At 31.9% G+C, this 27,510-nt stretch overlaps 2 protein-coding genes across 3 annotated transcripts in view; one reads left to right on the forward strand and one right to left on the reverse strand.

Annotated features, from left to right (window-relative positions):
• LOC130902027 (opioid-binding protein/cell adhesion molecule-like) overlaps positions 1 to 27,510 on the forward strand; it is a 312,350-nt gene that overhangs the window by 99,484 nt on the left and 185,356 nt on the right. The window lies entirely within an intron of this gene.
• Positions 756 to 27,432, reverse strand: LOC130902028 (tetraspanin-9-like). Of its 2 annotated transcripts, none has more exons than XM_057813827.1 (2): positions 27,044 to 27,432; positions 756 to 1,964 (listed from the first exon to the last, which is right to left on the reverse strand). In XM_057813827.1, exon 2 carries the CDS (start codon positions 1,895 to 1,897, stop codon positions 1,112 to 1,114), a length of 786 nt encoding a protein of 261 aa, XP_057669810.1. In that variant the 5' UTR covers positions 1,898 to 1,964; positions 27,044 to 27,432; the 3' UTR covers positions 756 to 1,111. The 2 variants fall into 2 exon arrangements, with proteins under 2 accessions (XP_057669810.1, XP_057669811.1); XM_057813828.1 differs by lacking the exon at positions 27,044 to 27,432 and adding an exon at positions 8,031 to 8,335.

Here is a 27,510-nt window from a genome sequence, read left to right on the forward strand (position 1 = left end):
TAAGTCGATACCGGTATGAGTATTTGTTTGTAGCGCTTTTAACCTTTTTCACATTTATTTTTTATCAAATCTTTGCGACCCAAAGAATCTATTTTGTCCTCCTTTCTGTGATACTCATAAACTATCTGTTAATCCCATTCCTTTTAAAAAGTCTAGAATGTGGGATGATTGTAGCTGCCATCGTCTTCCACCTGCGCTCCCAGGTGAGTGCTTTAGAGTTCAGTAGTACTTCACACTTCGAGGGAATGCGGATAGAGGTTTCGTCCTTTGTTCAACAAAATCTGCACGCCGTATTAACTGCTAAGTCTAGCGTCTTCAGGTGTTGTTTGAGGCGAAAGTGCCCCGATAGGATACCTGTTGTTATTCGTAGATTGTTCTTACTTAGATTGATACATTCAGCAGATGTCTTCTGCATATAGTTTCCCAGGAAAGTCTTTGCCTGTCTCTGCCCCTGTAGGTTGTTCCAATAAATGGCTTTGCTCATATCTAAAGGGTCCTATGGAGCAAGCTTATTAGATAATTCATTTCTCTCCACTCCGATGTACCCCGGAATCCATTGTAGAGTAACTTTATTATTCTTGCATGACTTTCCATTATAATATGGAAAGATGGAAGATTTAGAACCACTTCTAGTGCAGTTCTTGGGAATAAGTTATAACAGATTTGACGTTTTTCTGGTTTTTCATATAGTGAAGGAAAGTTATACATGCTGCTGCGTACTTAATGGAGGAAATGGGTAACCATTAAAAAAAAGCTTTCAGTTTACTTTGTATTTATTGATAAGACTTATTTACATCTGATTTATTTGCAGGAATTTTTTATTGGCGACTTTATTTTGCTTTCACTGTTCGATTATCTGAAAGAATTCAAATAACGTAAACTTATTTTATATAAATTCATGTTCAAATATTTCAGTATTTTGATGAATTTTTTGATTAAAATGAATTAATAGGAAATGAACTGTATCATTTGCATATTATAATTGGTTGTACAATAAGTTTAGGGTTAATTATGTTCCAATATCAATCAAGGTATAAATATACACATAAAATACATTGTTTATTATGTTATATGCATATCAAAATATGCGATCTTGTAATACATCATCGTCTCAATAATTGAATCTATTACTTTTGTTTATGAAGTTAACCAAACAAAACGAAAACAACACGCCCAAAATTTCCACAATTCCAAAAACAACTAACACTATAATGACCATATCGAGATTGCTCATAATCCAATTCATAACTTCCTTATAACACCCTTTTAAATAATAAGAGTTTACTTCATTCGGAGAACTCGTACACGTAGATATCTTTGGTTTATCATTTTCATTCAAAACACAACAAGACTCCGGTATTACTTTATCGGCCTTTGCCCAATTCTCATTTTTCTGGTAATCTGTGTGATCGTCGACACCGCAACATTGCAAAGACATTTGCAGTTTATCCCAAGCTAAATTAGCAGCACTACCATTCTCGGATACCGAGTAATATTGACTTAAAGAAGTCTTCAGAACGTTTTTTATCTCCGTTTCAGCTGTTCCTTTGTAAATGATAGCAAGGCATCCAGCGGTTATTTCTAAAATCAAAATCACAAGAAGTAGAAGTCCGTAGGTGGTTAACATACATTGAGATTCTCTGATGGCACCGCAGTATCCTAAAAAAGATACCAAGAACATGATTCCACCGATTCCCATTAAGATGTAGGATAATTGTTCCACGACACCAGGTTTCGTAAAATCATGTACTTGCTCATATGGAACAATTTTCAGTAGTCCTACAAATGAATTTCTGTCTATTTTTAACCATAACCCGACTCCTAATATGGCTGTTCCGGAGAGGAATATTATAAAGTTGAAGGCACATAGTAAATATTTGATGCAGCACGTGAGCATTGTTGCGTTTATGTTGTCAGTGCTCTTACAAAAATCTTCAGAAGACAGTCATTTTGTATCCACTTATCTGAAAAAGAAAAATACAGTTTAATCAACAGCAAGATTATGAGGTATATAATTGCATAAAGTTGGTTAATCCATCAATGGTTAAATTAATAGTTTCACATATTTCTCAATCAGCTTAAATTAGAGAACGATTGAATTTTGTGCTATATACATGTAGGCAGTACGGTTCTGGTAGAGTGAAATAGTTGTAAGTAAGCGCTTGAAAGAAATTAAACAAGTAATAGTATAAAACTAGAAATCTATAGTTTATTTCAGAAATGTATAGAGCAATAAAAACTCATTAGGTATGCAAAGGGACCACAGAGTGATCCAACGAATATTTAAGCCACTTTCATAGTTTGGCATTGATTTCATTGTAAAAAATTTTTTTTATCAAGGCAGGTAGTACCACCCGGATTAGGGTCAATTTATGGGTTTAGCCAAAGGCGTACCGGTAGGATACTCGTAAAAAGGAAAAAAATTTATTTTAACAGAATAAAAATTAGGCATTATGTACTGGGTGTCCCACTAAGAATAGCTCTCGCCCATATCTCGGGAACCGTTTATAGTACAGTTTCAGGAAAAAATTTATAACAAAAGTGACCTCGAGAAAAACCTGGAAATTATTTACAGAGTTGTAGGTTCACCCCCAGAAGGGATTAAATACCAAAAATTGTAAAATAAATAATTTACAAATTTTGCCTAATTAAGATGCATTTAAACTATGATTATCGTATTCTTCAAGAAATTCAGCGTATATTTGATGCTACAAGTTTTAGTCTATCTTTTCGAATAAGAGGTGGGAAAGCAGAAACTTTATTATACAAAAACGCCTGTTAGTCCAGTTCTATGCAAACTTAGTATTTTTGAAGATAGCTCTTTTCTACCAATGGAGGCCTATTTTTTTGGCCAGCCAGGTCACCAGACTTAACCATCTTAGATTTCTATCTCTGGGGCCGGATTAAAGACCTTGTTAGTGCAATTAGACTCACTACTAGAGATAACATGATTGAGAGAATACGAAACGCCATTCAGAGTATTTCTAGAGCAGAAATTGAGACTGCTGTTCAATCTGCTCTTCAAAGAAAAACGCTTGTATCGAAAATGATGGGCGAGTTATATTTCCATTTTAACTTGCATAACGCACTATTCCCCGTGACAGCATAAGTTATATTGACGTAATAATTGGAACTATTGTTAATAGAACAAGGAAAGACAATTTTGAGGATTCAAAAAATGTTAAAATCCGTTCAATCAACCCGGAGTAATTTATGTTTAAAGGAAAATGCTTAAAATTTACACATTTCTTAAGATATCTCGTAATACGAAAAAGATATAGACATGCGGTTTTCGCTATTCTGTTGCTAATTTGGTCTACTTTTATATTCCTTAATTATAACTGCATGTTTCCTTTCAACATTTTTCAAGGATAGTTAGATTTAGAAAAATAAATAGTGCCTTCTAGCGTATACGTTACTCATTAGGTTGTTTCGAAATTATAAATCTTACATTGGTAGAAAAGAACTCTCTTCAAAATGACTAAGTTTGCATAGATAGGTTAAGAACTGGACTGGCGTTTTTTCATAATAAAGTTCCCGCTCCCCCCTCCTATTTGAAGAGATAGACTAAAACTTGTAGAATAGAATACGATGAATTTCTTGAAGAATACGATAATCATGGTTTAAATGGATCTTAATTAGGAAAAATTTGTAAATTATTCGTTTTATAACTTTTGTTATAAATTTTTTTTCCCAAAGCTGTACTATAAACGGTTCCCGAGATATGGCCGAGAGCCATTTTTATCGGGACACATAGTTTTAGGGACACTTATTTTTTATTGAACATTATACAAAAAATACATTAAACAGAAATTAAATTATAAAAAATCATAATATTCTTCGTCATCTGAGGAACTGCCATCTCCTCGTGTTATAATTAACGGGTCGACGGTCCGATCGATCAAGTAGTCAAGATCCCACATTTTCTCCTTTTCTTTAATGACATGCTGGACTGCTTTTCGCCAGTTCTCTGGTGTCACCTCCTTAATGGCTTGATCAAACAGTAGCTTAACGTGTTTCATTTTCAATGTCGTGTTGTGTCTTGCTACAAATCCTTTCAATTGCGCCCATATAAGTTCTATGGGATTTAGTTCGCAATTATATGGTGTGCGCAGCACAGCTACACTATGTTTTTCTGCTATATCTTCCACGGCGTATTTCATAAAACGGTACATATACTGGTACTACTGATAAAAGATATTTTTCTGCTCTGTTCTGTACTGCTTTATACTTCTAAGTATTTTCGTCGCCATCAAACAATTTCATCGTTTTCCAGTAAAAGTGTTTCACAGTTATGCTTTTCCAAGGCAAAATCCATATTTCTTAATGTGGTCCATAACAGTTTTTTAGTTATCAATGGAATGCTGTCATCCTGGCCAAGCTCCATTAAAATCTTATCTAGGGTGGGTATTTCTTTTTCAAAATAAAAAGAGTGAACTTTACTTCGAATTACACTTTTGGTGTCTTCGACAAAGACTTTTACTGGTCTGCCTGGACTTTTCTTGGGAGGTTCCACTTGGGCTGCTATCTTTCTCCTCCAATAATTTAAAAATGGTGGACTTTCCAACTCCAGTCATTAGGGAACATCGGTCGACAGTTTCTTGTACAGTAAATGTTGGGTGTTTTTCATTCACTGATAGTGGAGAATTATTGAAACATCTTTTCGTTGGTGTAAATGTCGCCATTTTATTACTAATCTTATAATACTGTGAACACTATTTACGGCTTAACAAAAAATACTGATGCGTTAAACAAAACAAATATACTTATAAAGGTTTAAAAATTTTGGGAAAGGCACCATTGCCCTTACGGCGCATGGTTAAGCCGAATCTGAAATAGGGCCGGAATTAGGCAGAGGCACTAATAGAAGGTTAAACGGTACTTGTTAAACGTAAAACGTAACTGTATAACCTACTACCTAAGTAATCCCTACACAATATTTCAAGACCTACACCTATGGCCGACACCGAAATTGTACCAAACTGGACGGAATTCCCCCTTTTATTGCTCTATACCTTCCTGAAATAGACTATAATACGAATATCAACCGAAAATAAGGAACATATGCTAGGAAAATACGCTAAAAACTCCAAATAACTAGCCAAACAGTGGATAAAAAAATAACACATTTATTATAAACTATAATATTATAAATTTTATAAAACCAACAAAAAAAATTAACAGTCAAATGAAAAGTTGAAGATAAAAACCAATTATAACCGCAAAAAAAAAGATAAAAAGACGAAAAAAACTAGTTTACGATACAGGGACGGACTAGCAATGTTAAAACAAACACGAAAAATAGAATATCAATTTGAATGAACAAAAGCGCCATTCTGAGATTTGGATCGGAACTGAACTGAGTAGGTTTTGACATAACTGAACTCGCCGACAGCAAAAAATTAAAATGAATTCAGACGATAATTCATCAACAGATGAAAGAAAAAGAAGAGCACTGAGAGAACCAGAAAAAATATCAACTAAAAAAGTAGTAAAATCGCCAGTAAGAAGGAAGAAAGAAGATGAAGAGAAGCTAGACAAATTACTGAATATAATGAATGAGATGAAATCAAATCAAAAAGCGATAAAGATAGAGATTGAACACATAAGAACAGAACAGGAAGACATTAAGGAGGAACTGAAAAAACTAACAATGGAAATAAGGCACTCAAAGAGGAAAATAAAAACATTAGAGAAGAAAATCGAGAAATCAAAGTAGAACTGGAAGAATTAAGGAAATCAATAGAAAGATATAAAAAAGAAAGAAAAAGAATCAACGTACGCAAAGACAGTATCCTCTAGAATAAGCACAAATTAAGAGAAATCAGAAAATGTAAAAAACCCTAATAAGACCAGTAATCACGTATGCGATGGAAAACATAGTAATCAACGAAAGGGAAAAAGGAAGAACTTGAAAAAACAAAGAGGAAAGTAATGAGAACTATAACAGGACCAAACACAACACGGGAGGAAAATATAGTGAGATAAAAGCACAAAAACTCAACTGAGGTGGGTATATAATGAGAAGAAAACTATCTGAAATAATCAAAGAAATATTACAATGGAACCCCTTAGAAAAACGATTTAGAGAAGGACATAAGAGTACATAATATAGAGAACTGTTGGGCAAAATTCCGGAACCAGAGGGAAGGAAAAATAAGAACAAAAGAGGCCAAGACAAACGATAAACTATAAGGAAAACAAAAATAGAAAACGAGGAGTAATCCACATCAAAAAGGATTTTAAAGCTCTATAAGCGATAGCCATAATCAAAATGTTTGAAAGACTTGATGATGATGATTATACTTAGTGCCACTTGATAAATCGGTTATAGCTTTGTTCGCGGGTCAAATTCCGAATAATTTAGGATCAGTTAAGGACCGATTGCATGCGCAAAATCAAAATTGTCGTTTGCTGGGAGATGGAGTCATTAACTCGCGAGGAACATTTTTGACCAAGTACGCATGCAAATGATTTAAATTGAAAAAATGGAATACTTATAGGTGGGATATCTCAGCTAGTGTCTATATAGATTATCTTCTGTTGAGTGGATAGATTGCATTTGAAAAGTAGAGTTTATATGTACTTTCTCTTGTAAACGTTGAAAAGATAATTGAAATAATAACTATAAAATATGAACAATTTATAATTAGCAATAATTGCAGTCTTTGCTGAGTACGAATTATCCACTTCCAAGGTAAAAATTGATGCATATCAAAATTGTTGTTAAGTTAGTTTTACAGTATATAGGAAGTTATTGCGATCTTATACCCCAAGGAAGAATTTGACATTGCCCAGATAATCGTGACTTGGGTTTGTCCATATATTTTCTTCCTCAAATTTTTTTCGTGTTAATTTGTCTTGATTCTAGGTCTCTATTCTAAGAAAATCAGTTCAAAATAACACGTAAAAATTGCCGTTTCCTCATACTTCGGCTTATCTTAATTGGTTAAGAACATTTCTTATTTCATTCATTATTTCACTGTTATTATAAAGTTGTTACTGTCAGAACTATAGTTTTGATATTCATACTCCCGAATTTCTCTCTAGTCTAGTCTAGGCGTACATATCTTTTAAGTAAAAATTTCCAGCTACCCAGGGTGAGGTAGTTGGGGACGAACCGTAGAACCTCATCGGGGAGCATAGCAATTCCCCATTCTTTACTAAAAGGATAATAGTTAACTCTCTTATCCTTGTGACGATTTGGCACTGGTGACAGCGGCTGCTTTCAACACAAGAAGGAATTGATTTGAAAGTTTACTACCTAAGGTCAAAATCTAACAGTTCCAACACTGGTGACAAAGTTATTTTCAAATATTATACTGGTGACAATGATAATGGAAATTTTTCGCAATAAACACCAGCTATTACATACTTGTAGCTATCTTATTTCCAGCATTCTCAAAACCTATGTCTTTGAATAATTTTTAGTTTTTATTAGCATTAAAATTGAAATCAAATGGTTTGCACAACTCCTTCTTCAGCTTCATGATAAAAGCCCAGCATTTACCACTTCATATTTTCGCTTATCACAGCATGCCCAAACTGTTTGCAAGCAAACTGCGTTTCTAGAGTATTCAGAGGCATTAAACATCTAATTCATTTTTTTCAAGCTATTCCGAAATGATTAAACTACGTCACCAAGTGTATGGGTTATAATAATTAAGCAGAACCTCAGGTAATCTATGAATAGATCACAGTTGTTACATCATCAACTGTTAAAGTTATTTCAATGTTGGGAGACTGTGATTCTGATAATTAATTTTGTTTGTTTGTATTGAATAACAAAAAGAAATGAATCCAGTATTATAAGAAAGTATGCCAAATGAAATCCACAGTATATGGACAGCCGTACCCTGTTCAGAACTGTCCAGATACGTTAGCGTTCTAAAGATTGTTTGAAGTTACCGAATTCAAGTTCTTTAAAATTTGTTTAGGTATTAGTATCCAGTTTGATAATAAAATAGCAAATATATCACTTGGTATACCATCAAAAGTGCATAATCGACTATTTTAAAGACGAATCTTACCTGTCGAATAGCCTAGGAGTTAATGTTGAAGGGAATTTCTGAAACTGCACAATTATTTAATAGATTTGATGAAAAAATGCGCAATTATTATCAGCAGTAGTTAAAAGTCTATAACTCCTCCGTATAACTCCCTAAGGTGATACTTTTGCCGATTAAAATAAAGATTCCTTCCTTTACAACTCAACTGATTATCAATAAATAGAAAATGGGCTCACGATAATACACACACACAAAATTAATTACATAGTGAAATAACTGCATAACTTAGTAATTTGTGTAGAGAACAAATCATTGTAAAAGTATTAATCACTAGATTTCACGACATACAAATGTTAAGGTCGTTTTTCAAATTCTTCAACGTATACTGACACAAATGTTCGACACATAAAGTCATACATGTAGTCTGATGCATGGTTTGATTACTAATCAATTACCATAGTCTTATTTCTAAAGGGCAAGTTCCATAATAAAATGTAGAATGATACGAACACCATTGTTATGGTAATTCATCATTAACGAACTTGAAAAATGTATTCGAGATCTAATAAAATCATCTAAGGCGGTCCCTAGACCCTACAATAACATTGTACAATATATTTGATTGTACAATAAGACTAAAATACTCTTTAATACAAACAATCAATTTAATTGCACAATAAACGAACTGCTGCGCAATGTTTTCGAATTTAGTCGAAGAATAGTGTTGATCCCGTGTGCATTGTGCTGCTTTCGTTGTGTTGCTTGTGGCTAAACGAACACGTCGGTGTTCGAAATATTGGAACATGAAAGGGCAGAAATGCACTCTCGAAAATCTTTTAAGAGATTTGATGATATCTGAGGAAACAGATTTCAAAAATTTTGTATGTCTGAACTTGGAATAGTTTCAAAATCTACTCACCCCCGGTGCGAACCATCGGAATCTGTTAGTCATTTAGTTGAAAGATACAAAACATTTCATACTTTTACCTTCCATTAACGTATCCATTAACCAAATTTTTGTCTTATATTTATGTGATTGTGAAGAATCATAAATTTAGCTACTCAAATTCGAGGTTTATTTTAATCATTAAGATTTATGGTACACGATACTAATAGGGGCCCACATCATATATGATTCATCCCGGGTGTCATTTGGACACTTGAGTTCCATTAGGTATCAAATTACGTACTTTATTTGATATCGATGTGACTCTAATGATCATACTTATAGATAATTATTACGTTTCATACAATAGGATTTTTCAGTATTTGATAGCTGTCTGTAAACAGATATATGTCTTAATATTCTGATGTTCGTTCTAGTATGGTCATCGGATTATCCAAAGAACGTTTAACAACTTATTGTATTATTAAATGAATAGTTTTATATTTATAATAATATTTTTGATGTTTTAATAGAACGAATATGGTCAAACATCATTGGTTAGTCCGAAGGTACAATATCCACATTATTACAGGTTCACGTTGCGTGTTTTAATAGCAAACAGTTGTACTTGTTAATTCTTATTATCAAAACTAACTACACTTCCTCTATAAAACTGCTTATTGAGATCATTACCAACAATTTTCACTACTAATCAACTCGCCCTATATATTAAGCTGCTCATATAACAGTTCAGTAATATTGTTATAAGGAGAGAGTGTGATTTGGAAAAAGTTTAGTATATAAAATACTTTTGTTATGAAAAACAACTAATGAATCTCAATTTTAGTTATTTATGCAACAAGTGCAAAAAGTGTTTAATGCACGCGACGTGATAACACATCGAGTACAGTAAACACTTATTGCACGAGCTGCATACAATATTTTAGATGTAGAAAAATAAAAAGCTTAAGCTTAAAAGCTTAAAAAAAGCTTAATTTAAGAGGAAAATATTTGATGTGTTAATTAAACCATATCGGTTATCATTGAGAAAGTAAGGAACTAGTAATTAGGAAGTATTTAACTTAAACATTAATTGTACCAATAATACTAGTAAATGTACAATTTTTACAATAAAATTTTCAGTATTAATATTTCTTAATGAATTATTGAGACGTAATTTCGTGTATATGAATCAAATTTTATCCTTCATCTCACCAAGGACAAAACTTCGTTCTTTCTGAACGTGGCACTCTTTCAATTAATATTGAACCTACTTCTTCTATGTAAACAATTAGCATTGCCAGGTGTCCGGATAAACCCGGTATGCTATTTGATTGTGTGTCCGGCCCAAATAAATTGTGTCCGGCTTGTCCGGCTTTTATCATACGTTGATTTTAAGAAGCTGTTAGCTCATAAAAAATGGGTAGCCTATTTTAAATGAATGATAAATCATTATTACTTTTCAGAATTCCTAACTAGTTGTCAGAATTACTTTTCTATACCAGGACATAACACAAACGTTGAAAGAGCTTTCTTCCTGATAGCAATGGACGAAAGAACGCAACAAGATTACATGTTGACACTTTTGACAGAATGTTGGTTGTAGAATTTAATTTATAACATTTGATGTGAGGATTTCTACAAATACATTTTGAAGGAAACTGAGCTCTTAAAGCAAGTTTCGGTAAAGCAAATATATGAATAATTACTTTTATCGTATAACTCAAAGAGAAAAAGTTTTTTTTTGTTTTATTGTTCAATTTGAAGGGAAGAAGTTTTTTCTCATTTAAGTGCACTATGTTTGGAGCTTATCTCTACGACATGCCCCTGCGATGCCAAATATTGCAGCGACCTACAACAAGTAATTTTCAAATGTCTTACAAAAGTTAAACAATGATTACTGACTTACTTTTTTCATTAAATATTGGGAATTCGGAGTTTCTTTTAGAAATTGATAAATGTGTCCACTATTGAATACTTTTCACTTTTTTGACCGAAATATTGCTTCATAAATGCCATTAGTTTTTTGTAATTTTTAATATATTAATATCTTCTTTTGTATAAAGGAAAGCTATCAACATTTATTACTCAGACCAAAGTGATGACGGTTTAATATCTTTCGATCTTTTTGGAAAATATGCCAGAAGCACTATTTTTGTAAGATTTACAAATGTTTAATTAAAGCACGATTATAACGAATAGCGTATAATTTTTTTGATTTACGAGGTAATAATGACGCTGTATTTGCTATTCCACTAACTTCTCCATTAGTATCATCCATTTTTCCAATAATATTTGATCATTTTTAAACTTTGTTTAATTGTCAAAATTAATGTTGGACTGACATTTCTAGAATTGCAGAGAAAAATGTATTTTCTAGTAATTTCGTAATCCAGTATATAAAAAATATTAATGCATGTTCTTGATTTTAGATCTCTTATTTTCAAAACTAGTTAATTTTTTAATAATTTTTGGAAACTAAAATTTGACGTTTCGACTCTTCTTTAAGTCTTTATCAAAATATTGGAGAAATTTAAAAAATAATATTGATAATAGAATAAAATCCACAATTCTTTGAGAAGTATTAGAATCTCACAGAAAAACGACTAGATATTTCGTTCATTTGAATGTTTATGTTTGTCTTCATTACAAACCTATAATGATAGATAATTGCAATAAAGATCCTTTTTCTACGGTCGTTATAATATCCACGTTTTTTTTTTTCATTCATTTGCATTCATAAAGAATGTAATTTCTGAATCGGTCAAAAAGCGTGAAAAAAAGTACCGTAGCGGTTTATTTTTTCACGCTTTTGCGTTAAAAAAAGTGCCGAAATGTGTCACTTTTAACGCAATTATAAAATTGTTTTATCAAAATAGTGGGCTGTGGACGTTTTCTTTCTCTCATGTCAATTCATGTCAATTCGTTTCTCTGATAAACTGTTTTTTTCTCCAACCATCAAAAAATGTTGATATTTTTGTACTATTTTCAGGTGCGAAAGCCATCAATTCCCTTACCGTACAAAAATTTGCTCGTTGCTTAGCAACACTTTTAATCCTAAGATTAAAAACGCTACTTTTAATCCTAGGACTAAAAGTACAACTAAACTACTATAAAAATTATATCATTAGTACGTCTACTAGACAATTGATATTTACCAACAATACCAGATATCCATGAATACCGACTTGCTATCGCTGTTGTAATTAATAGGTGTTCAAATTTATTATCAAATTATTAACGATTTTTAAATAAAACTAACTTTATTTTAATTTTGACATGGTTGGAGAAAAAATAGTATATATCATACGGACTAAAAGTGCCTATTTTTACTCGCAATTTTGCATTCACTCGGCTGCACTGCGCTCCGCCTCGCAACTGCAAATATTGCTCGAAAAAAAATATGCACTTCATCCTTATAATATAATATACTGTTACTTTTATTTCTTGATAGTCGTTGAAGAAAATCCGTTTTGTGTCTAATTAAAATGAGTGGAGTATAATTATCAGTGATGGAGAGTAATCGTGAAGAAAGTTTAAAGTGTACACCAGAAGATGTTGAATCGGCAACTGCAGCGACTATGAATCTTCCCCAAGAGAAATCCAGGGAATAGTATTTAAAGGAATATAATTCTTTTATGGAGTGGCGTACTAAAAAAGGCATAAACAGCTTCACAGAAAGGGTGTTACTAGCTTACTTTGAAACTAAATAAAAAATGTGGTCTTCGACACATTGGACGACTTATTCAAAATTGAAAGGCACCCTAATGGTAAATAACGAAGCAGTAAATACTCGAAACTCATTGCATATTTCAAAAATATATCAGTTGGCTATAAACCCAGAAAATCTAAAGCCTGCGCCTGTGAAGAAATTAATAAGTTTCTCTAATCTCGAAAAACCTCGTATTTGGGACACAAATATAGAAATGACGAGCACAAACTTTTGCAGCATCTGATCTAAGGGAAAATCGACGGTAAACGTGGTCCTGGCAGATGACAGGCTTCATGGCTAAGAATATTCGCCATTGGACCAGTTTAGACTCGTAGATTTTGATAAGAAGGGCCAGAGACAGTAATGACTCTGCTGGGGTTATCGCCAACCTTTGTTATAAGAGGGGACCCATAGAAGAAGACGAATTAACTGTCTCATTAAAAAAATGGCCGCCTAGAACATCGCAACACACAATTACAGATCAACGCCTCTGATGTTGGATCTTATGTATCAACGAGGATTTATTTGTCTATTACAGCGATTGACTCTACCATTACTATGAAATTTCGTCGTGTATCATATTTATTAGCTAGTTGCAATAATCCAGACTGATATCTGATATCTCCAACATCCAGATTGTGATGTAAGATATAAGGGTGCAATCTAAAATAGTATAATTAGTATAGTATGACTTTTGAGGAAAAATTCTCGCCGCTAACACATTTCTTAAGATATCTCGGGACAGAAAAAGAGAAATCAAAATATCTAAAATATATAAAACAACGCCTCTAGCATTTGCTAATTGAATTGCTTAGAATTTGAATATTTTGTATTGCTGGGTAAAAGTTTCTCCAAGTAACTCCAAATTTATAAAAATCGGCTTAGCAGAACCGGAATTGCAAACATTTTGTTATAACAAGGTTCTCATTCTTGGAAGAACTGGATTATATTATATAAAGTGCCACTTAATTGGGTAAATTTTGAAAAATTTTGCTATTTTCATTTTATATTTTCAAATACGCCCTCTAATTGTGGACCTGAAATTCTGAAAATAATTTCAACTTTAATGTCAAAAGCTGTAATATAAACCATTTCTGAAATATAGCTGACGTTCTTAGTTGCCCAATCGGTACCTATTGAAAATTGCAAGTGTTAAGACCTGACATTTTCCAATTATATTTTTCTTAGGATAGCTATAAATTAAATAAATATTTGGCAGTAAAATACGCCATAAAAATAGTCGTTCGAATGTTATAATTTAACAAAGTTATTTCTAAATCTGAACAATCTCTATACATTATTATTTTATGTAAAAATTCGCTATAAGACAAAAGCAAACATTTAAATAAATTGTATTTGCAGTATTTAATGTATTTGAAATTCCAGATTCATTTTATATATTCATGAAATGAATCTTTTTGATAGTAGAATGCAGAATCAACCTGAAAAATAAAAGAAAGTTCTTCAAATAATAAGAATTAAATGTCAGCAAGATTCCTAAAAGCCGATATAATGAGTTCGAATTCAAGTACGGGTTGAATAACACCATAATGACCCCTCCTAAATCAATTTGTAATAGATGAAATGTATATCGATTCTAATGAGAATAATAGGGGCATCAAATCGTTGAAACGGATTAAATATAATTTTGTTCATTCTTGAACGAAATACACTTTTTTGAACTTTATGAACCTTCAATTGTTATACAGTTTTTGTGATATCTTCAAATCATTAATCAATATAATATAATTAATAATAAAATATAAACCCATTTCAACGTATGCCTTGTTTAAATTTATACTTATTGAATTTACTGAAGTACAAATATACCCCGCTTGTTTGTTAGAGATTGTTTATTGTGGTTAAATTGAATTCCACCAAGAGTACAAATTAGCCCCAAGTCTTCCGTCACCGCATCATGAAGTTTCTATAGAACACATTTCTAGACTAGACATTTCTAGTGTGTACAAAGCGTGACAATTAAGTTCCGGGATTTTATCAATAAAAAACAAGTAAATAAAAGTACACCCAAAATTTCATTATCAACATTCATATCATACAATTTTATTCAAACAGTGCTTTCACGATCACAGTAATCGACAAGTCATTAGTAATCTTCTGAAGTTAAACCGTTCAGAATTACGATTACAATTTCTCTTTGCTAGTTTACTAACCCAGGTTTACTGAATTGAAATTTCAATGTTTACGCAGTCATTTTAACGCATGAATTTTGAAGATATTCAACTCGGTTATCATTCATGTACTGTCTACTATGACCCGTTTTCTATATACAGTTCACATTCCAGCTGAAAAAAGTAGAAGAAATGAGTTCCACCAAAAGAAAAGGAACAAGCGACTGACGATGTTTCTGAAGAAGACGTGCCGCTTTGTGGTCCACTTCTGACATTCGGAGAGCCTGATGACGACATAGATGAAGTAGGGGATATAGAAGAGAATAATTTTAATAAAAAACTAAACTATGACTACTTCAGTGAAGCCAGAAGAAAATTAAAAAATTTGGACTAAGAAATGTTAATAGAGTGGTTGACGAGTATGTTCTGTTTATTTACAAAAACGAAGGTATTCTGGAAAAACAATATCGGTGGACGAAGATTAAGGTGCTATGATTAATGCCATGGTTAGAGCATTAAAGTTTTGGAAGTGGCCTTCAAAACCTGATGAAATTTGGTACACATGGGATCAAATATTTGGTTCAATAGACCCACCGAAGCAGATGACAAAACGTGGCTTGTATACCGTACGAGAATGTGACACACTGCGGTGGAATTAAAAAAATTTTTTTTCAGACTTAGGTAACTTCAAAAACTGTATTTTTTTTCAAGAAGACTGTTTTTATTTACATTTCTTTATAATAAATATGTTTATTCCTTTAACTTTTATATATTTTATAGGCAATAAACGACTACAATATTGAAAAAGGTCATAATTTACATAAAATATATCAGAAATTCAAAAAAATTAGATCAAAAGAACGACAATTGCTTTGAGTTTACAATAGTATGGGTTTACTTTATTCCAAACGGATTTTGATTGTAGAAAATCAGTTCCAAATCTACCGGTGCAAAGCAACCCCTGCCTATAATTTACTTTGCACCTGAATTTAAACATTTTGACATTTCTGGAGTAGCCTTGTTCGATCGCAAAATTGCTTTAGTAATTTTCAAGGTAAATTTTAGAATTATATTTGAATAAGAAAGAAGTTATCCCACTTTATGGTATTGCTTTGTGTAATGGTACAATTTTATGATAATGCTCTCGATAACAAGTAAAGAAGTGATTAGTCTCAGGGGGACATACCTGAGAAATAAACACTGGAAAAGTTTAACTTTGTTAGAAAATTCACCTCAAAACTAAGTTACAGAAGTGAAATTGATAAAAACACCATATTAGAAATAAACATAAACGCCATTAAATAATACACGGATGGCTACAAAACAGCAGATAGAACTGAATTAGGACTTTGTAGCTCCAGAATTCTCTAAAATTTTTGGCAATTATCAGAGTGCTTACACACCTAAAGAAGCCTTGTCTTTAGATGAGTCACTATTACTACATAGGGGAGGCTGAGTTAACCAATATAACGAGATAAAGAGATCGGAATATGGAAACACATATGCCAAAGTTACTGTCTCTCGTGCTCAAACTACTCTCACCAGATCTAGAAAGAAGCCTCACATTTTCTAGACATCAAGTTATTATGGACAATTATTATTAAGGGCGTTTCTCTAGCAAATAAATTACTTGATCGTAAAACTCATCCAACAAAAGCTCTTAGGTCAAATCCTAAAGAAATTACAACTAAAAAACTTACGAAAGGGAAAAGTGTACGTGTCCAAATAGAAATCGTGCGACTAAATCTTAAAAACAAACTAAATTGAAACCGAAAGAAGTCTATGAATATAACCTAAATACGTCAGGGGTCCACAGAAGTGACCAGCTGATGTCTTATAGATGTCCACGAAAATTGATACGCTCGTAAGAGAAAGTGATATTCCATCTGATAGATGTTACTATTCTCAATAGTTTCATTCTTTACCAGGAAATTACTTAATCGAAAATGAGTCTCCTTAGTGGTCGAGAGGATATCATAAAGGGTCTACTTGACATTTTATAAAATATAAAAGATGGGTGGAAACTAGTCAAAAGGGGGGCTATAAATAATCTCAGAGAACGTTCAAAACCATCCTTTATTGGATCTCAATTAGCTTCACAAGATCATTTGGATAAAATTCCCTTGCCTGAAGGTTAGAACAGGAGAAGTTACTTTTTAAGATGTCGCCAATGCTCAAGAAACGGAAAAAAGAACAGATATTACGGCGGTGTTCAGCATGCCAAAATAAGCCAACGTTCAAACTTGTTTTGCAAACTTTCACTCGTAGATATGTTTTTTCATAAAATTCTATTTGTGTAACTTGACGTTATATTTTTGTATAAGATATTTTTAAAATTATTCATAATAATGTTATAATGAAGTTCATAAAAACATTGTCTTCTCTCTATTTAGTCAACATTTGTTTTTATTACTACAGGTCTGCTATAGCATTCGTGTGTCTCTTTCAATGTTTAGGGACAATAGCAGACAGTAGAATTTTTGCTGTGAAAACAATAGAATTTGCTCATCTTCAAATTTACTCTATTTAATTCAGCAAATCTTATTGAGATTGCATCAGATTGCTGAATATTTTCCTTTTTCCAAAATTCGAATATATTTAAAATAACTTGTTGTGTTTGTATATCTAAATCTTTATTCTTATTAAATTCCTACCTGTCTTTATTCTCACTACACTGTGCAATTTCATTGTCTTCATTCGCCCATGGTGTAAAGACAGCCATATTTCTATTTATTTAAAAAAAATTATGAATTAAATGAATTTCACCTAGCGGCGCCACTGCTTATCACAGACTGTCTGGTAAGAATATTTCGATGAAATTGTGTACATACGCCTTCCGACAGCTTCGGCCAATAGAAATGCATTAAGGTTTACGATTCGATGTTTTCATTGATAAACAGTGGAGATGATAAATTTTGACACACATTCAGCAAGTCCACGTGTACTGACGGTTAGATATTTACCGAATATTATACGGGCAATTGATATTGGAAGACTCAAAACGCTTTATTGCAAAATTGTGTTATATAATATTTCAATTCATATAATATTTATCTCTTAAAAAACTCACTCTGTTACAAATTCATTAGCATTAAAACTGCCTAATTACTATTAATTATACTTATATAAGCGGTATAATTAATAATTATGCACATGAAGGAAGTTTATGTATAATACAATCAACGATTATTCAGAATAACGAAATTGCTTGTGTAATTTTATATTTACCATTACCATTGTTGCATTCACATTAATCGGATAAAGAAATGTATGATGTTTCAATAATATCACCGAACGGCAAAATTGTTTCAAATTACTTCCACAATAACAAACGAATTTCCACTTTTAATTAATTATATCGTATTCTAAGTTAACAAAAACTCGTGATTGAATATCATATTATCATCAAACAGAATTTAAGCCTAGTGACCTCTATTTCAAACTAAATTCATATAATTAATGGATATAGTTTGTAGGTCATATTTACAACTTGATGCAATATTTATCATTTCATTTAAGCATCTCTGGGCTTCAATTCTATAAGTTCATAATAACGTAATTTACCTTTTGTTAAATAATATTCGTCTCCTTAATAAATCTTTTAACGCGTTATTATTAGGTTAACTTGTATGTAGCAAGGTATATGAAAGGTGTTTGCGAAAAAATGTTCATCAGCTTATGGTTGAGAGATAAAATGATACAAATTAAAAAAAAAACCGGTTGAAATAAAAGTCTGCTGTGCTGTGCAACTCAATTACTGCAGATAAATTTTTTGTGATGTCCAGTTTGCTGTAACTTTACATTTTTTAACTTCAAGCTTAATTTTTTTCACTAATAGCTCGCTACGAAGGAAAAGTATTTAGACACACCTTTCCTTTTACGCGATTGTTGGTTTTGGTTAATTCTCGTTAATCCACACACAGCTCTCTCTCCATATAAGAAAATCTTAAAATGGTACCTGTTACAATTTTAGAGAGAATACCATTATATAACATTTTTAACGTTTCCTGTATGATTTTTACTCTTTACTATTTGAAATGGTTAAGCGTATGTGCGAATAAAAATTTACACCTGAAGATAATTATGTGAAATTGATTCCACCATTATGGTTCTCAAACTAAGAGTTGTCTCAATCGCTTGATAAGTAAATCTTGAATCTTCGGTCATAAGTTGCTCATTCCCTAAATGTTACCAACAACAACAGGACCTATTAGGGAGTGTCACATCCGTCCTCTTTAACATGAAACTATGAACCATTCAAGACTTTGTTATTCACCTATATTCATCTTTTGATGATAAGTCGTATATTATCCCTCATAGGCGAGGTGCCAGCCGATTTCCCGTGGAATTTCTTGAAAATTTATATGAAGGAAGTATTTATAATCTTCTTCGGTGGATGGCTATTATATATAATTATAACTTGATGAAATTATTAGAAAAAACTTGAGATATCTTTTTCAAAGCACATAGCGAAACCTTTAAAATGAGCCCTGTCAAAAGTCTTTTGCATAAGAGTTGACTGATTTATAACAAAAATAAGATTTCTTCTTTTCTCTTTTTGGAAAAATATAATAATGATAACCTTGCCATTACCACTCTAATTGAAAATAATTATCATTAGAAATGCCATTAGTGGAAGTGCAATAGTTTGCGATTGAGGCATGTCTCTAGCTTCTAGAAGCCAAAACATTAGAAAATTATGTGACGCAGATAACATCAACGAATGAGTATCACAGCGTAAAAATCAATGGAACCATCACATAGGTCGAATGACAGATGATAGATTGGTAAAAATGACAAGAGATAAATCTCCAATTCGAACACGGAGTAGAGGTCGACCACGAAAGAGGTTAAGTGACAATATAGAGCCAAGGTGAGGAAAGATGTCGAAGTAGGGACAAGCCGTAGAACTTTTATGGAAGAAAGAAGAAAAAATGTTAGAATGTTAGACTTTTCATATTCTTATATATCAAAGCAGCATACAAAATAGTTGTCTAAAAGTGATTAGATTGAATCCAGATAAAAAAGAGTGGGAATAAGCTCTGTGGATATAGAAAAAATATGGTGAAAGTGGGAAACATTAAATTATCTGAATAATTGAATCACACAATGTCCATGAAAACACATATGAATTATGAAAAGGCACTAAGTGTAATTTAAATCAACAATATAGAAAGTTGATTGAACCTATATATTTGAAAATAGTTTATTATCACTGCTGGTTCCAAGATTTAAAATCACTTTGATGGAACAGTACAGAAATATGCTGTTGGCTACAGACAAATATATTTTTGAAATATTCTATACTAAATTATGAATTGAACTGAAAAAAAATTAAAAATATTCATGTTGTTGGATATGAAGCTAAAGAACAGAAGAATAATTTTATATGATTCAAGTTTTTATAAACATCAAACAAAATAAGGTTAATTTTTAAACAAAAAGTAGTATGAACTTCTATTGTTCATGAATTCTTTCAGCCCCATAGTTCATAATTAGTTAATTAGTAAACTTATTTTTACTCTAAATGAAAATTACGTAATCTTTTTATCTCCGATTATAATTCAAACTTTTGTAATTGTGTTTTCATGTTCTAGTTTTTGATGTTTCATTTTAGCCACGAGGAATATACTCAATAGTATGGGAGCTCAAGAAGCTAAATTGAGATTTACTGAAGGGTTATGGATTTACAAAGTTAAGATAATGGGAATAATAGAGAGTTCTATTTTGTTTCTTCTTTCCGTGAAAATATGAAAAAATATGAAAAAAATTATAAGGCATTATCTACCAACAAAGGTATATTAAACTGCCGGTCTACAAACGTAATGGTAGAAAGCCCTCAAAATGCTTAAATTCTTAAGATAATTCTGAATTAATGTAAGTTAATAGTAAAATTATTCCAGTCCAAATAAGGATCGCCATTTTGAAATATTAGAGCGTGTCAGATTATTATGCAGAGAGTTCCGATTGAGATCCACTCATGAAATTCTAAAATTATTTTGAGGAGATTTCTACATTGGATGGTTGAAATTTTAATGAGTTTTATTATTTTTTTTTTGAAAAATGACAAACAAAAGTTGTTGGTAAATAGAAAGAACAAAATTTTAATTCTTACACATTGATCAGAAACCAAGACATTGAACAGAAAGATTTAGTGACGAATATTTGAGACCATTTGGAACAGTCTATTTCATAAAACCATCAATGCAAACAGCAAAATTCAATGTGCCTTCTTTCTACTAAATTTTTGCCCCCTTTCTACTGAACTCCATTATTTCCGCCACCCATTCTGAGTAGTTTCTTATCAATATTTTGGTTTCCCTTTTCCCGTGGATTAAGGTGTTCATTGATCCAGGAGTGAGAGATTATCATGAAAGTTCATACTTTCACCGCTGTAGTGGCTTCAGCTTGGACAACTCTTCGGCAATTTCAGTTACGTCTTGAGATCCAAAGAAGACCTATCGTCAGTTAACTCAGTGAGTGCCTTACATCACAAATCAAGTTTGAATCATGTTTAAAAATGCCACACTAATGTGCTTTTAAGTTTTTACAGCCAGCTGCGCCGCGGTAACTATAGCCATTAGCTAGTGCTGCATAATAGGAAAAGAATGTGACTTTTCGAATAAAAAATATTCGATTTTCAATTCTTTGACTGAGGCTAGGTTTCCGTCACATAATGGTTCCTAATAACGTCCGTCTTCACGGTGAATGTGCTGCGGCCGTTTTCAATCGTAGTCACGAAGTACTCACTCGAGCGGTGAATATATAGTTCTAATTGTACTACTAACCACAAATTTTGCTTCAACAGGGCTTGTCTATACTCTTTTGCGATTCAGTATTGTATAATTCTGCATTATATTTGACACAATCGAATAATTATTCTTCATTTTGGGTCGTTCAAGTTTTATTAAACTAAATAGCCACTGCTACATGCAACAAAATGTCCAATCTTCTCTAGGAAACCTACTCTGATGATTTGTATAGACCACGTTTTGTTGACATCAATTAACGACACTAGATAATGGCACCGATTTTTTAGGATATCATGAATTTATTAGATACAATGTAATTTTTGGAAGACGTTGACTAAAAAAGTTGGGAATGAATCCACACTCACTAAACTTTATTAACGATTTTTGTTACTACGGCTTGTGTTCTTTCGTTTGTGAGCCTCTTACTGCATTTTTTTATGCTTATATTGTGAAATTATCAAATGTATATTTCATTAAATTAACCTAACCTCTATTTTAATCTGGTGTATTAGAGAATTTCTAAGGATAAATTTTTTCAGTATTGTAATAAAATAATCTACAACAATATCCTTTATAAAGGACATGAAGGAAGTGCTCAACAGGATGCAAAGTATCATCCCTTATATTAATCTGACGCGCTCGAGTAAATCCCTGCTTGAGCTTCTCTACTATAACCCTAATATAGTTTCATAGAAGTTTATAATATGAAGTTCCTTATGAAGTTCAAATATTGTGAATCATCAATTATACGATACAGATTAAGTCCCTATTCCACAAATATTTTCTTGGAATTATCAAAGAAAAAATCTTTATTTTTGATAATAACAGAGTGCTTAAATTATTTTTAATAATTATAAAGTATGGAAGTAATAAGAGAAAAAATATATGAAGAGTTGGAACTGAAAATTTTCTATATATTGTCAAAATGAGAACAGGACGTTTGAATGAAAACTTACAATGTTATATTGACATTAATCGGTTCATAAGTTCATTTGGTTCATTGGCGTGTATCTAGTTTTTATAGTTCCGTCCAGTATATGGAGAGTAGAAGTTTATTATTATATTATTATAATAATATTTTCAAAGAGACTGAAGTAAGTCGAAACAATTTTTTTAAAGAAACTAATTTTAAAACAGAAGAAACTAGTGAAAACGCCAAAACTGCATTGAAAGAAAATAGTTATCCGGAAATAATGATAATAATAATAATCAATAAAAGAATAAACAGATACTACATCAATTGAAAAGCAAAATAGAAATGAAACATCAAAACATGAAACATTTTTCCTTACCATATGCACAAGGTCTATCCAAACAAGTATCGAATTATTCTAATAAATATGATATTAGTATAAGTCATAACTTATAAGTTATAATATAATATAAGTGTATAATAAGTCATACTTTATTATATATCAAGTGTCTTATACTAATTGTGACGCTGTCTACATATGGCAGACATCTCAATATTTAGATAATAGACTTAAAGGTCATCAATACGATAAAAAAATAAAACTGCATTAACGGACCATTAAATATACAAAAGATTCGAAAATTCTTGGAACGGAGTCTAATACACGAAAAAGAGAATTTTTAGAAATGGTTTCCAAACATAAGAACGAAAAAGCTATAAATGAGAAAAAAGACCTAAATAATTTAAGTAGTATTTATAGCTCTATTTTGTAAATTCTAATAGAACTACAAATAATTCAATTGATCACTGCTACATATTTGTGATGTAAGAACTAAGGAAAAATGCATTTTTCTTATTAAAACAAATTTCTATTTTGATTTTATTCTTTTAATAGGATGTATCATATTATGAAAAAGACTGAAATAAATCGAAACGTCAATTTTTATCTTTCTTTTAAAAAAATATTAAAATTACCAACTAACTTAAATGTTTTTCCCGAGCTTTCGAATACTTATATATTCATCGTCTGGGAAGTAATAAAGATTTTCGGTGGTTTTGAATTGTTTCGATACTTGTAAAAAATTTTAAAATCATAGAATTCAATAGAAATATTTCTATCAACGCCACTTTCAATATTGAATTTTGAATTCTATGATTTTAAAAATTTTTACAAGAATTAATAAAATTCAAAACCCCCAAAAATCTTAATTATTTCCCACACGATGAATAGATAAGTATTCGACTTTTACTGTAGATAGTAACATTAGTTTTTGGACTATAAGAAACTTTGGTTCTCTTGCGTTTATGATCTGTCAGTTTCTTCAGTGGTTTGTCTTTCTCTTCATTTGAAAAATCTGTTTCCAGTATTGGCTCTCTGCTCCATTTCATTCATATCTTTAACCGTATATGCATCTTCTCCATTGAGTAAATTACTCTCCTTTATAACAGATTTTAGGTTCTGTTCTATTGCTATTTTTTGATGTCTTCTTACATTTCTTCTTTCTTCACGATCTTCGTAGCAAAGATCATAGGTTATAGAAATATCAGTTCCTTTCAAGTTCGCTATTTTTGAAAATACTATTTCCTGAAATAAGAAATGAACTCTAGGACAACTGCAGGTTTTTCAGTATTTTCCATTGCGTAGAAAACATTTATATTAGTTTCACCAATGTTGAACCATGAGCAATATTTAGTCTTGTCATTGTATCTTGCAATGAAGAATCTTTGCTGAACTTCGAACCAAAAATGATTTCTTCCAAACCTTCTTTCCGTGACCTAGTATTATTTCGTCAATTCTTGTGTTTTAATGTTTAATAACTCTATGTTGGAACTCTTTGATAAAACAGTTTTCCATTACTCTTGTAAAATCTTATCCAATAGAGAGGTATCGCAAGATGACGGACTACTATATTTCCTTTATAAAAAAGTACTTAATATTCATTGTATATACAAGTACACAACATGTGTCGAACCAATATTATATTATGGTTAAGTTCATTTGCCGGTTTTATTCGTATCAGCATGTGAATTATGTTTTCTTCATATCCTGAAGACTTTCATGTGTGTAACTATTACAACACATGTACAAATTTGTTTACCAGTTCTTTAAATAGATAGGTGATAGGTTGTATGTGAAGTAGAAGGGTGAACATAAAAGAAATTCCCATTAAAGTAACACTAACCACATTGTAAATTGTTGGTACACATTATTCACACTATAATCACTGTTACTTTCTAACTTTCTATTGAAAGTCAATCATAGGTAGAATGTAATTTTATTTAAATCAGAACAAATAAATATTTCCAATACTTATGGAATCGAATAAATGAATATACAATGTGTACATCTAACTATTTGTGAAAATATTTGAGGAGAACGAGATATTTTCATATAATACATCCAAGAGACTATGAATAACATTTTTTTATGGTTAAAAGAAAAGGTAAGGAGATAACGATTTACAATTGAGATCAATATTCATTTAACCTTAATGTTACAAACATTACAAGGCCGTTATGGGTGATTCATTCAACCAGGACACTCATCTCCCTAGAAAATAACTATGGTGTAGTTTACTACCTGAGAAACCCCTTTTCTGTAGGAATATCAACCTTTGAAAGGACAGGAGGTGAAAAAATTATATATCTGCAGCAGCTGCTTATTATGCATCGCTTATTTAATGATCAGTTTCGAACAAATCTTGGGTTGGACTGGAAATTAATATTGTGTAAACCGAGTTTACCTAACCATGAGGACCTTCAGTGGCTTCAATTTCGAAACATGCATTTCCAAAGAGTTACTTAGGGATCTAAGGGTAATTACAAACAGAAGTAATACACTTTTATAGATAATTTATGAAGTGGAGAGATTTTATCAGTACAAAATCGAAATTTTCGCTGCAGAAGAACGTGATGTATTAAAGCGATTGCAGATCTGTTCGTCTTTGGGAGAGCTAGTTTTAAAAAACAGAAATTTTCACAAATTAATAATGTTTTGTATAGCTATGTGTAGCTACACTAATTCTGAATCAATTGCTGTGGTCAGAAAAAAGTAATCTAACCACAAAAATGACAATATAAAAAGTAATAGTGGCGAAATAGACAGGAGAGAAATATATTGGCTATGAAAATGGACTACTTAAGAAGATCGTGCAGGATATGCAGAACTGAGCATGAAGATATATGACGAAGAAGAGGTCGAGCATAGACGGTTTCAGAGAGAATACTAACGAAGCAACTGTTCTGGTACGGATATGTGATGTGGATGGAGCAGAAGAGGTGGCCAAAAAAGCCGCAGAATGGAAAGAGACGAGGAATACCCTAGAGAACCTGGAACGAAACAATTGAACAAAACATGAAATACAGAGCTCTATATGCAGTTTTTGAGAATAGTCTTTGTATCTTTTGATGGTAATAAGTTTTTCAATGCCTGAATGGGACGCTGTTTGCCGATTTTAAAGACGGTGTTCAATATTACTTAGGCTTCGCATGTTTTTTTCAGTCACATATTGGGGCTTTGCTAACGTTTAAGTATTTTGCTAGTTTCGTTTTCCACGCTATCCAAACGTTTTAATGTTTCCAGTTTGTCTTCAAGAGTTAAGGTTTACGTTTAGGAGCTCTTTCACTTTTCTTTCATACTTCAAAACACAAATCTTTCCAACAATAACATAACAAACAGAAAACACTACAGTACTGTATCTTCACACTTACACAATACGCACGATTCCACAGGTGAATGACCGCTGTACAAACAAAATTGGACTAGATTTAGGTTATGTTGGCTCTTCAGTTATGAGGGGGAGATAGTGCACTGTGGGGTGGGTGGTAGGGTGGATACAGTCTCATTTAGAGGTGCGTACACCCGCACTCAGTATTAGTACATGTATATTTTTTGGTATTAGTGAATAGACTATAGACTATCGAAACTGGTTTTTATGTATTAGTCGTTCATATTATACAACTAAGGACATGTTAAATTGCATTCTTTTTGATTAATTTTTATTTTGTCTAAACGATCAGCTGATCCGAACAGGATTGGATCAGCCGAACTCAACTGTATATCATCCAACAACTATATGGGTCTAGATGTTAATTATAAACAGCTTCTCACAATATTTTTTTCATATTTGCTACATAAAAGACACTTTATAGAAAAATAAGTTCTTTGTGAATTTTTCGAGGCACAATTGATTTCTCAAAATTCAATTTATATTAGAAATGAGTCTTTTATCTACCAGGGTAAACCTAGAAAAATAAAAATAGCGACGAACTGACTTAAGCATTAACCAATAAATATGATGAAAATGTGTTTATTTTTATTAGTATCATTACGAAAAATCAATTGATGAAATTGTATCCGCATAATTTTTTTTTGCGTTAACCTCAGTTAACTATATTGTCGTCTACTCTCTTTAACTTTCTATTTTAGCAAATTGATTTGAAATGTTTCTTAAACCATTTTAAAAATAGATGAATAATTAGAACTGAAATTCCCCAAGGCAATATTTCTTATAAGAAATAATACAAGAACAAACAACCATAACGAATGTTCTAAATTGTTAGTGATTTCAAACATCAGGTAGCGAAAGTGACTGAAACGTCCGTGCACCTTTCATTAACTACATTCTATCATACTCACATTAAGTATTTCCTTCTCCCTCTAAATCTCACCCTTCGAATAATTGCCAAACTGCTGTGAGGAAACTGACACCATCCTCATTAAAAAGAGATGCGAACAACAACAAAAAAGCGTTGCATCGTCGTCAAGGCTGCGTAGTGCGTTTATATAATAACTTGTTGGTTTTATCGATTCTATGAGATTTAAAAGTTGAAACAACAGGTTTTGTGCAATATGTATATTAAGTGCAATGCAGCACGCACGTTGACACACTTGAATACGTTGTTACAACGCGACTTAACAGTTATTTTTCAAATAATTGTAGAGAAATCCGATGTGAAACTAAAACGAAAAGAATGAGTGCGCTCGAATGTTAACCGGTCGAGTACAGAACAGAGACTCCGAGAGTGGGATGGCATTAACTCGTCATAGGAATCTGGGTTGGGGGAAGGAACAGTGGTAAATTGGACGAATTAGTAAACATTTGA

Source organism: Diorhabda carinulata, chromosome X (assembly GCF_026250575.1).
Source record: "Diorhabda carinulata isolate Delta chromosome X, icDioCari1.1, whole genome shotgun sequence".
Taxonomy (NCBI): Eukaryota; Metazoa; Arthropoda; class Insecta; order Coleoptera; family Chrysomelidae; genus Diorhabda; species Diorhabda carinulata.

Bases quoted from the DNA above. Each gene is read 5' to 3' on its own strand.
- LOC130902028 (XM_057813827.1), bottom strand. From the start codon at position 1,897: ATGCTCACGTGCTGCATCAAATATTTACTATGTGCCTTCAACTTTATA.